Source organism: Leuciscus leuciscus (genome assembly GCF_965113295.1).
Source record: "Leuciscus leuciscus genome assembly, chromosome: 18".
NCBI classification, from domain to species: domain Eukaryota; kingdom Metazoa; phylum Chordata; class Actinopteri; order Cypriniformes; family Leuciscidae; genus Leuciscus; species Leuciscus leuciscus.
The window spans coordinates 16,002,597-16,015,391 of record NC_138742.1 but is presented as its reverse complement, the minus strand read 5'-3'; the positions used below and the strand labels follow the sequence as shown (position 1 = coordinate 16,015,391).

General features: G+C 36.6%; 1 protein-coding gene across 1 annotated transcript in view; it reads right to left on the bottom strand.

Annotated features, from left to right (window-relative positions):
- syt6a (synaptotagmin VIa) overlaps nucleotides 1-12,795 on the bottom strand; it is a 39,943-nt gene that overhangs the window by 8,785 nt on the left and 18,363 nt on the right. The window contains exons 2-4 of the mRNA XM_082144547.1: nucleotides 9,110-9,494; nucleotides 4,668-5,226; nucleotides 220-340 (exon numbers count right to left, since the gene is read on the bottom strand). Of these exons, the coding sequence (XP_082000673.1) occupies nucleotides 220-340; nucleotides 4,668-5,226; nucleotides 9,110-9,494 (1,065 nt within the window). The remainder of the gene's footprint in view (nucleotides 1-219; nucleotides 341-4,667; nucleotides 5,227-9,109; nucleotides 9,495-12,795) is intronic.

Sequence of the window (12,795 nt, the reverse complement as noted above, 5' to 3'; positions counted from 1 at the left end):
TAAAATGGCTATATTTTCAGGATGTGTCAGAATTGGACCCTAGTGAGAATTGGACCCTAAACTAAAGTGTTACCAAATGTATAGTCACATAAAGTAGCCTATATTCTTTAGATTAAGAGAGTGCTTATGACACTTTTCACCCCACTCTCCCCTACTTCTAATCACATGTCTGTATTTTGATGCTCAATGGCAGTAAAGCTTTGAGTGGTGAAATTCTACCTGAGTATCCTGTAATGTCCATTGCCTTTAGGTTCCTGCACTTGATGACTGTGAGTGTTAATCTGCCTGCTGTAGGTAGATAGCAGAGTGAGAACATGATCTCCCCAAGGTCCACGCTCTCCTGTCAGACACAGACACAGACAAATCAATGTAGCATGATGTATTGGCACACTTTGTTACAAAGGTCACCTTTTCAATTCAATAGCTCCGGATATTAGAGATAAAAACAGTAAATGTGCATTAATGTACCAGCGACAGATACTATTAGAGTAGAAACTGTTCCACAAGCATCACTTCCAGTCAATGTATGAGTATAGAAGGCCATTTCCACCACATGAGGAGAAAAAAATGCAATCATGCCTTGGTCAATTATGAGATAAAATGTCATAATTCTAAAATGATCATCTTAAAGGTGCTCTAAGTGATGTTGGGTGACGTCACTTCTTGTTGACGTTTAAAGTATTGTCAAACAAAATGGAAGCCAGCTAGACCCTCCCTCCTCCTCATCTGCGCACTAACCCCCAAACCCCACCCCCAAATCCTTCTTGTCGGTTATTGGCTGGAATAGTTTATGTTTCGTGGTGCGGGTTAGCCCAGTTTGTTTTTTTGCCGTTTGTGGAGCCTGGGGTGTCTACAGAGACCTCGGTTTTTTACAGTGTGTTCAGGGGACAGGTAGCTAGCGGATAGTGAGGAGATGTTTGCTGTATGTGACAAAAAAAATTTTGGCCTAAAAAACGTGTGACATCGCTTAGAGCACCTTTAATTATGAGATACTAAGACATAATTTTGAGACTAAAAGTCAAAATTATGACATTAAGCATAATAACGACATAAGTTGAAATAAGATAAAAAAACAAAACTATTACACTATTTTTACACATAATAACTATTATTAAAAAATCATAATATTACATACAGTAAAAAGTCTAAATTAGGAGATTAAAAAATCTTATGACAGTCAAAATTTCAACTCTTTTTCATAATTATTTCAACTTTATATCTCATTATGACATTTTGTGTTATAATTGACCAAACCATTCTTTTTTTTAATGTGGCAGAAACAGGCTTCCATACAGACTTACCAATGCTATGACTACTTGTCACTAGCGGTGTTTCTTTTGTGAAGGAATCTATGTTTTGGAGACAAATCTTTTAAGAGGACGAATCATTGTAACAGTGTTGATAATCAGTAATTATTTACTTTCCAATCTGCACAGTGGCTGAATAGAGAAAGATTCTGCATCAATACGATCAATACAGTCACTTTGCTATAGTGTCCTAGATATGCTAAAAGCTAGTTAGTACTGCAAGAAGTTATTTATAGGTCTTTGTGGTTTGGCATTTTGACTATGACGGTTGGGTTTAATAAGCCTTTGACTTAATATCGAGGTCTAGGGGAGAACTGTTTGGACAGATATAGCCACAGTGACCAATTAGTTGTTGCTATTCTCCAAGCCGCGAGCTCTCCTGGACACCACTCCAGCAAACTGTTAATTAAACGTCAACACTCCAAAACATTTCAGCCTTTCCACCAGGGCATGAGGTCCATCATTTCCATCCCAGCTGATCCAAGCATATCATGTTGCTTTTAGATCAGGATAAAACAAGTGTAGGCCTATCCAACAAAAATAAGGAAATGCATTGGAACAGTGGAATTTTTAGATATTAAGACCACCCACTTTGTCTGAAAGTTAAGCACATGCGATGCAAAGGAAGTTAGAGTTAGCGTGTTAGCGGCATCATCTCAGCAGTATTAAGACTGGTGTAAAAATTAATCCCTTTAAATGAGCTCAATAAGCCTCTCTCTGACAGACATATCCCATGACTCCCCTACTTGTGGCTTAATGTCTCTCTAGCCCTCTAAGGTGATTATTTGTAGTTTGCACTTAAGTATCATATAGGGACTTTTTAAAGTGAACTGATGGATGTTCAAAATGACAGCTTGACAGAAAGAACATTTGTAAAGCAAGTAAACTTTAAGTAAATAAATTGACTATTACTGAACAATATGGCACAGGTTAAAAAGTCAAGTAATCAAGCTTACTAAATTATGTCTGATTTCCAGAGGAGTAACAATGTGTGAATACAGTGAATGTGTTCAAGTTTATGTAAATTTTTTTTGACTATTTCTCGGATACATTTAGCCTATTGTTATTCATTGGTAAAAATCCTTCTTCCATGAAATATAAAAGCAGGAGTTTAGCTGTATTTTTATGCTCTTTTTCTTACAATGAAAATAAAATGGTGATATCAAGTTTCTTATCCCAAGCAATCAATAGCTTTTTGTATGAAAAAGAGCAAAATTTAGATAAGTTATTTTTCACATATAATCCTCTCATTTGTTATAGGTCTGAAATCTCATGCACACTCACGTATATTTAAATATGGCATGTCAAGACATGTCACACCATGTTTGACGTCAGTGATTTCAAAAGCCATTGGTTCTTTTGTCTTGGAACCATTTGTGACACCAAATTAAATTAAAATTGCTTAATTGAATAACAATACAAATTTGAATATGCACATATCCAAACTGCGTACATGAAAAGCAACTTAATCTTTAGTCTTTTTTTCTACGTTTTTGTATAGCTTCAGAAGACTTGATTCATATGGACCACTTTTATGATAATTATTGTTGCTTTTTGTCATTTTATGAGCATGAGAGTCCCTATTGTCACTATTAACTTGTAGTATATAGAAAAGAGCAGGATGTTAACCTAACATCTCATTATGTGTGTAAAGGAAAAAAAGAACATAATAGTTTTTTGAGTTTTGAAATGAGTGCATTGAGTTCCAGATTCAAATCTCCTGCCAAGTACAACAGAACGTGTGCTATTGTTCAAGGGGCAGCCGGCCTCCTGCCACGAAAGCAATAACCACAGGTTTATTGAATTGCTCCTCTGAGGATAGCTGTAAATCTAGAAAACAGAGAGAAATAAGACTCGTCGAGGAGTATTGCCTGCCATTATGGAGTAATCAGCAAACCTCAGATGACCTCAGAAGCTATTTTGGAGGTTAACTTCAATATTAATATTATGCTGTGATTGGCAGTACCTCTTATTAGAGCCCTTTACAAAAATTAGGCAATTACCTTGTCCACACAATCAGCCTGTGTCAGTCATCTCCATGTGTCAATTACTACCTTATCTGTGTGTTAATGAGGGTAGATCCCTGAACTCTCATTAATTCGGCTGTCTTGGTGTAAGCAGGTGTATAGCACAGTGTTGAATATTGTGTTTGCATTTTAACAGACTATGTCAATAACCCAACAAGGTAATTCACATACCTTAGTCGCTATCTAAAGGCCTTGTTATTTAGAATTAATTTATTTTCTAATCTACACTAAACACAAACTGTCTGACCAGTGCAAAATCAAGTGTACTTGCTAAGGTTTCAGGATCCATCCTTCCTTCTCTTACCAACAAAAATTAAACTAGTGTCTAGAATGTTGTAGATAACCTGGATGACTTATGATTTATCAGACCAGGCTCACGTCATGTGGTACAGTGGGGTCCAAAAATTTGAGACTACAATGAATACATTTTATCTGTACGATTTTTATATTTATAAAATAAATGTATTATGCTCACCAAGGCTGCATTTATTTGATTAAAATATTATTACAGTTTAAAATAACTGTGTTCTATTTTAATATGTTTTAAAATATAATTCATTCCTGTGATGCAAAGCTGAATTTTCAGCATCATTAGAATCTTCAGTGTCACATGATCCTTCAGAAATCATTATAATATGCTGATTTGTTGTGCGTTTTAATATTTTGAAGGAACCCTTGATACAATTTTTAGGATTCTTTGATGAGTCAAAAGTCAAGAGTCAATTTTATATTGTAAATATTATTACTTTTGATCAATTTAATTCATCCTTGCTGAATAAAATATTTTTCTTTATATATATATATATCAACCATTTGTTCTGTTCAAATACAGTAATATAACATTTTATAATATAAAATATAATAATCTAATTTAACCTGGAAATAAACCTTTTTTATTACCGTTAAAATATCAAATGAACAATTAGTATATATATATTATTTTGGGGGGATTTGGTCACTATCAAAAAAGCTAATTTGTGACATTGATCATGTGAACAGTTTTGTACACATGGTCAGATGTTCTCAAACCAACTACTAAAACAATGTGAAATTTTAATCTACATTTTACAAGTCAACTTTTTACTCAAATTGTTCTGCTCATATTTAAATTTGCAATAAAAAAAATATTGTATATTTTTTTGTTTTGTTTTTTAAACGTGGTCTCAGACTTTTGTAACCCACTGTATATTAATTTACAGATCTGATCAGTATGTGATCAATACATATATGAGCATCCTCATCATGCCCCATAAAGAAATCGTCTTAAAATCCGGCAGAATTTCATGATTTGGCAAACACATCAAGAGAAGAGAGAGCGGCAAGGTTCTCTTACAGAGGTAGCGTACTGAATGTCTCTCCAGATGGAGGTTTCCCTCGAGAGATCAGACACTTCTAACAGATTGTCCAATATGACCTCCCCAATCATATCGTGCCGTGAGAACCGGTCGAAGTCAAAAACGCTCAGATGGAGCTTCCTGGCGGGAAGCTCATCATAGGGTACCGGAAACTGGAAGGACTCGTCAAACGTGGGGTTGAGGGTTTTACGATGGACTCGTGTCTGGAACTTCTGCTGCCGATCGGGAAGCAGGTAGATCTTGACATAGGGGTCGGAGCTGCCGCAAAGATCCTTGGCTGGTAGATCAAATGCCTTGAGTATCTTGACAAGTATCATCTCATTCTCATAGTCATAGCGGAGAGAAAAGTTGATCTTGCCACAGTTTTTGCCACCTTTACTATTGTCGGAGTCGTCGTTGTCTGTGGTCATCTGCTTGTAGAGTTCAGGCTTGATACGGCCAATGCTGGTTGGCTGCTCATCCACATCATAATCATCTCCTAGGTCCAGACTTCCAACCTGCATTTGACGGGGAAGGTGACGTTTGAAGGAACTATGCCTGAAACAATTGGATAAAGGAGAGAAAGAGTAACATGAGGGATTTGATGATGTTTGGAAAAAGTTGAATTAAAAACTAAACAGCCCAAGGCAAGGTTTTGTAACTAAAATCTGAATGTTTATTGTGCTGAAATCCTACTGATATGTCACTTGCATAATTCATAGACTATACATTATGTATAATATTGTTATATACACTTGAGGTTTGTCACAATTCTATAGTGAAGACAAACCTCACCATGAAAGCAACTGTTTCATCCATTATGTAACAGCTGTTCTCAAAAGGAGACCGGGTGTTAAAATTAATTCTGGTGTAGTTAATTCAGCTGTGGTGCATACTATTTAATATTAATAAAACTCCATATTTCCCTGTCAGGCTGATCTCTAGGAATGCTCTTTAACAAAAAGCAGTGGAAAATCTTCAAAAGCAGCCACATACTGAAGCTAAATTAAATATTACTCTTTAATGAGCAAATAGTACCTGACATATTACATTTTGAGTGGACAAGTTATATGCCGTAATTAAGGTCCCTGGAACAAGCCCAAATGAATCAAGTATGCATGAGCAGCACTTCCCTTGGTTCCAGTGATTATGAAACAGCTAAACATTAAAAACTCGCCCTGAAGTGATATTGAAATACATTATTGAAGGGATAAAGTAACAAAGCAGTCACAGATGAAAGACTTCACTGTCCTCTAAAATATTATGCATCATCAGCAAAATACTTTTCAAATATAAATGATGTTTCTGAGAAGTTTACATTTCTCTTGCTGTTGTCAGTATTCATCTGTTCTGTAATGTCTTTATGAGATCCTCTAATGGGGTGACTGTAATTGATGTTTTGAGCCATACTGGAATGTAACCACCAGAGGAAAGTTTACACAGATCTAATAATACAGGGAGGGTGGTCTGACAGTCTGATTCATAGTCTACATTTCCTTCAGGTAAATAGTTCTGCATGTGACGAATGACATGCAGGCTGAACATTGATCAAAGACAGGGAAAAGGGGAAAGATGGGCATCCCTTAAGAACAGTGTGAATTTACAGCTACATTTTAACATATTTAGATGACTTGTATGATGCATCATCCTGTTTATTATTAAAGGAAATTTTGTTATTGCAATACACAGAAAGTCATGAAAGGGGTAAGATGACCCTTACCTTGGGCAAGAAGCTCCCCTTTTAAACTTATTTTAAAGAGTATATATTGTAGAATACATCTGATTTTGTATTAAAGGGTAAGTTCACACACACAAAAAAATTACTTACTCACCCTCATGTTGTTCCAAACCCTTAAGACCTTCGTTCAAGTCAGAGTCAAATTCAACTTTATTGTCATTTTTAGCACATTGCATGGCAATTGTTAAAAACGAAACACAGTTCCTTCAGGGAACAACGGTAACACATTCATGAAGACTTAGAAAAGTCAACAGTAATGTAAACAATAGATATACAAAAAGATGGAAAATAAATTATACACATAAATAAAGCAATATATATATATTAAGTGTAGCAGCATTGAGGTACGAGTATATTTAAATAAATAAAAAATAATAAAAATAAATTATTATAATGGGGGTATGGTCACAATCTTTTGGTGGGTTGGGGGTGGTTAGGTGCACAGAATCTGGCTGCTTGCGGGAAGAAACTGTTTTTGAGTCTGTATTTGAGTTTTGATATAGCAGGAAGGCTGGTCCCAGTGATGCGCTGTGCCGACTTCACTACCCGCTGTAGGGCTTTCCTGTCAGATGCAGAGCATCACTCTCAATGACACATCTGTAGAAAGCAGTGAGGATAAAGGGGGTCATGCCTGCTCTCTTCAGCCTTCTTAGAAAATACAGCCGTTGTTGGGCCTTCTTTACTAAGGAGGAGGTGTTCCATAGACTACTGTAATGTACTATACTTGGTTGTCTCACAGTCCATATTGTCACGTCTTCAACTAGTTCAAAATGCTGCTGCAAGATTGTTAACAAGAACAAGGAAAAGCGAACATATTTCACCAGTATTGCCCTCTCTTCCAGTTAAACATCGTATTGAGTTCAAAACACTTTTGTTTGCTTATAAGGGATTGCATGGACTGGCTCCTCCATACATCTCTGATCTCCTTTCATCCCATCATAATGCTTTTAGAAAACTTAGGGTCAATCAGTAGTCTACAGCTGACTGTTCCAAGGACACGTTTAAAATTGAAAGGAGATCGTGCCTTTTCAGTGGCCGCTCCACAGCTTACATAAAGACTGCACCAACATACATTGATTTTAAATCTCTGCTTAAAACCCACTTATTAACTGTTGCTTATGGTCATAAGTGGGCCTAGTGGTATAAATTGTAGTGTATTGTTTATTTGTGTGTTTTATCATTAGGATACCTATTTACACTTTGTACAGCACTTTGGCCAACAGCTGTTGTTTTTAAATGTACTCTATAAATAAAAATGACTGACTGATGACCATGTGAGGTCACTGGATATGTGCAGGCCCAGGAATTTAAACTTCTGTGTTGTTTCGACTTCTGTGCCTTTGATGGATAAGGGCTGGTGTGGGGCTTTGGTGCGTCTAAAGTCAACAATCATCTCTTTTGTCTTGTTGACATTCAAGGCAAGATTATTGTAGTCACACCAGGCTGGTCCACTTCATCCCTGTATGCTACTTCGTCATTGTTGATGATAAGCCCCAACACTGTAGTGTCATCTGCAAACTTCACAATGCTGTTGCTTTGGTGTTTTGCAGTGCAGTCATTGGTCAGAAGGGTGTATAACAGTGGACTCAGTACACAGCCTTGTGGTGCACCCGTGCTCAGTGTGATGGGCTGAGAGCTCTGTGTTTTGATTTTAACCAACTGTGGTCTGTTGCTCAGGAAGCAATGGTTCATCTTTGGAACACAAATTAAGATATTTTTGATGAAATCTGAGAGCTTTCTGACCCCGCCATAGACTGGAATGCAATCATCACTTTCAAGGCCCAGAAAGGTAGTAAAGACATTGTTAAAATACTCCATGTGACTACAGTGGTTCAACCTTAATGTTACGAAGCCACGAGAATACTTTTAGTCTCTGATGCTGTTCATGTTGTAAACACAGTGCAGCGCTTCCGGGTTCTACCTCAGAACGCCGGCTCAGTATTGGCTGGATCCTGCGTCAGCATCACACGCATGCCTCTTTTTCTTTTCTTTTTTTTTTACACAAAAAGCATTCTCGTGTATTTCATCATTCATTTTATAAAACAAATCTTAATTTGTGTTCCGAAGATGAACAAAGGTCTTACGGGTTTGGAACGACATAAGGGTGAGTAATTAATGACAGAATTTTGGGTGAACTAATCCTTTAAATAACTTTGACAATTAAAATAAAAAAGTAATACAAGTATTATCATTTTTTCTATTAAAATACAATCACAAAATATTACTATAATAAATTCTAAGAAGGACATCTTGACACTCAGTCATAAAAACGTGTACATTTTTTACTTACTGTAGTGTCCACAAAGACCCTAAATAACAACTAGACATAAAAACCTTTAATATTGAACATTTATCAACATTCAATTCATTAATCACAATTAGCCAATGACAACATTTTGTTCAAACGTTTGGGGTAAGTTTGACTTTTAATAAGAAATGTTTCTTTAGCAGCATAATCAGCATCGTAAAATGATTTCTGAAGGACCATGTGACACTGAAGAATGAATAATGGCTGCAGGGAAATCAACTTTTCATCACAATTGTTTTTTTTTTCACTGTAAAAATATTTCCCAAGATTCCTGCTTTTACTGCATTTTGATCAAATAAACGCAGTCGTCTTTTAGGAAAACATTATCTCACCGACCCCAAACTTTTGAAGGGTAGTGTAAGTGTGAGTTCCTAGATGCTTTTTGGCTCTGTTACCTGGTGGATGACGCAGGCTCTGTGGTCTGTCTCTGCATGCGCTGTGTACGGCGCAAAAAGTGCTCCCTCATGGAGAGCTGCACCTCGGCGGGGATGTCGGGAGACGTGCGGCTTATTTTAACAGCTGCCTCCAGGAAGCCCATCGACGCCATAGAATACTTCTCCTTTTCAGTCGCCATGGCGACCTCAGATGGCTGAGGACTGGGCAGGAGAGACGGTAAATGAAATGAGGGGCAGTCGTCAGGGGCGAGGACCGCAGAACTTGACGAGAGGGCTTTGTTCCTCCAAGGAACCCAGCACAGCCTCCAGGAGACAAATGAGGAGAGCAACAGCAGCGCCAGGCCACACGCTATTATCACACCGATGGGGAGGCCAACAGTGATGTCTACAGCCGGGCGGAAGTGATGGGCCGCACAATATGGACAAACAGATGGTCGAAACAGTGAGACAGACAGAAAGAGAAGTGCATTAGTTTCAAGAAGGTTCAAATGAGCAATAACTTGGATTAATATTACTTATCTAAAGATCCCTGGGTTCCCTGAATCCCTGAATTCGATACCACGCACACACTCACAAACACACAGTGCAGAAATGATGAAATGTAATTAAAGTTATCGCAGATACAAGGCCATAATCTATTTCCAAGGGAACAATGCTAGCGGAAGATGCCGCAGCAATATCAAGTGCTCTCACTGCGACGCTTTCCACCCATCAATGGCTCTTACACATGTAGGCGGAAAGCAAGATCAAACTCATTTCTTCACGATTACAGAGAATTTGCTTGCAAAAGAACAAACAGACTGGAGAAGCTCCAAGACTGCTGACAAGCACCATGTAAACAATAATGTAAAATAAAAGGGAGAGTTGTCATTTTGTGTGGGAGCTCTATATAGGTTTTCGAGCAATACTATTGAGGCGGCTGAATTAATTTTTATTTTCTGTCTGAGATATGTTTTTATAGTGAGAAACGCTGATTACGTTTTTCTTTCTCCCAACAGTTGTGTGAACGCTCTCCGCCCACTGCTTCAACCGGTTTGATTTATTTGAAATAATGCATGCTGAGATCTCCCTGGGCTTCCTGAGGAACGTACAACGTGTCCTTGCTCAAATGGAATATAAATCTCTACTGACAGTTCAAAGGGCTTGGAGCCATGTCTAATTTGGAGTATTTTACAACTTTTGTTCTTCAGTCAGTTCCTCATTCCTTTCCAAGTCATTTGTCATTACGTGACTACTGTAAGCACACAATACCAAGTAAAGAAAGACTCAAGGTCAGAACAGGAGAAATGAATCAAGACTTAGGCTAATAATAATATTTTTTTCAAAATACTTTATACAGTACTTGTCAAAAGTTTGCAAGAAAAATTAAGATTCTTATTTATCAAAAATAAGTCTCTTATGCCCACCAAGGCTGCATTTATTTGATCAAAATACAGTAAAAACAGAAATATTATTACAATATTAAAGAACTGTTTTCTATTTGATTATATTTTAAAATGCAGAATTTATATAAGCAGTCATTACTCCAGTATTCAGAGTCACATGATCCTTTAGAAATCATTCTAATACACTGATTTGATGCTCATCGCAAATACAAATGTATCTTTCTTAAAAATATGTAAATAAACGTACAAAAATATTTAAGTTTACTTGAGAAAACTATTTTTCCCCAAGCATAAACACAATCTTAATTTAAGGATGTTTAGATGAAATAAGAAAAAATACTGGTTTAACGTTTTTTTGTTGTTGTTGCATCATAGCTTCTCTAAATTTTCTAATATGTTGCAAGCCGTATATTTGCTGAAGTTTCTCATTTCGTGTGAATAAGCTGTCAAGGGGTTCTGTAAACTGTGTAAACTGCTTTCTCTAAAATGTCCATTTGAAGGGCTCAGGGTTTATCCCGAGTGGATATGAAATTTCTAGGTCCAGGGATTTATGTGTTCAGAGGATTTTCACTTTCAAACGCTGCCATAGCTTCTGGTTTGTCAACTGAAATGATCCAGACTCCGAAATGTGGCTCCCACTGGTTTGCCACTGTTGTCTTTTGATTTCTAATCAGTCTGGCTTGCCTGTACAGCTGGACAGGCCTGATAATGTCAAGTTAATGTGGAAGTTTCGTGGTGGGGTTAAACAATATTTTAGTCATGTGGAAAAAAAAAATAGTGATAAAATGTATATGAATGCCAATTTGATCCTTTTCACATCCAAAAATGAATAATGCGGCTATTGACCGTTTATGGCATGCATACTGGACATTTATGATGATTTGGCTGTAAATCAGCATGAAGAAAGCAATACAGAAGACAGTAAAGCAATGAGCTTCCACCCATTGAGATATGGATAATGAATCCATACAGTGTGACAATGTGACTCCCCATGGACCTGGTTGCCAACCAGCATGACTTTCACACAGCTCTGGTTATAATACTCAGCTAATGATCCATGCATATAATGGATCATAAATGCAATCAGTCAGTCACCAAATGTTTTTCTCAGGCCTGTCCAAGACAGAGGGAAGCCGTAAAGTTTCAGGTGGTTAGCGCGATAATTTGTCAAAACAGCTCATCTTTTCTTGGATTAAAGTCAAAAGCCTAATCTAGGGTCAATGACATGTTACATATTAATCTTGTAGCTTCACTGTGAGTGTAATCATTGCTTTCAAATATATCTTTTTAAATATATCTTTTTTGTAAAGTAGTTTTTTCAAATATCATGAAATATTAATTCATACATATGTATTACTGTAATTTTGCACGCACACGCACACACACACACAAAATTAAATATATTTCCAAATAACATTATTTATTCATTATTTATTAATTATCAAGTTTTAGGGACTTGTACCAAATTACATTTTACAACATGATCTATACTATTCTTGTCATAAAAAGGGTAATTATCTGTTAATTATTATCATTTCCTATTCCATTTTTAATGTGTTATTTTAGTATCATTCATATACTATTATAGTTTTTAATATCTTGCATTTATTTTTAATTCTTATATTTTGCATTTAAATGTCTATATAGTTTTTATTAGTTAGTTTTAGATATTTTAGTACATCAATTTAAAGTAATTGAAAATGAGAATGGTTCAACTAGCTAAAATATAACAGGTTTCATTTTTTTATTTCAGTTAACATTTATTTTCTTTCTTTGTTTATTTAATATACATTTATTTACATTTTATTATATATAATTTTTTCTAATCTCATGCTCAGCTCATCTAAACATGCTCATCAAAATGTTGGATAATATATACAATTTTGTCAGGTCCGTTGATCAGACTGCAAATGCACCTGTTAATTAGATATGCAGTCAAGCTTTTCTTTACTCTCTATGTAGCTAGTATCCTGAAAAACAACCTCAACCTCTGATGCATAATGAATCCACAGCATTTATGTTTGTGGAACCTGTATCCCATCTTGGTGCTCAGCAACATTTTCCAGCCCAGTGCTGCAGAAGCAGAGAGGAGAACATGCTGTCCTATGAGATAACACATGAAGGGAAGGGGCTGTTCATTTCCCCCCTCCTCCTCAGGCACAGGGTTCACTAGGGTTGGGCCATGTCTGGAGCATATGAGTAATATCAGGAGGTCCACAAATTCAATTAAGCTTTGTTTTGAACAGTCAGGGAACAAACTGGGGCCCGAGGGTTTTCCCTTCAAATGTCTTTGAATGTAAC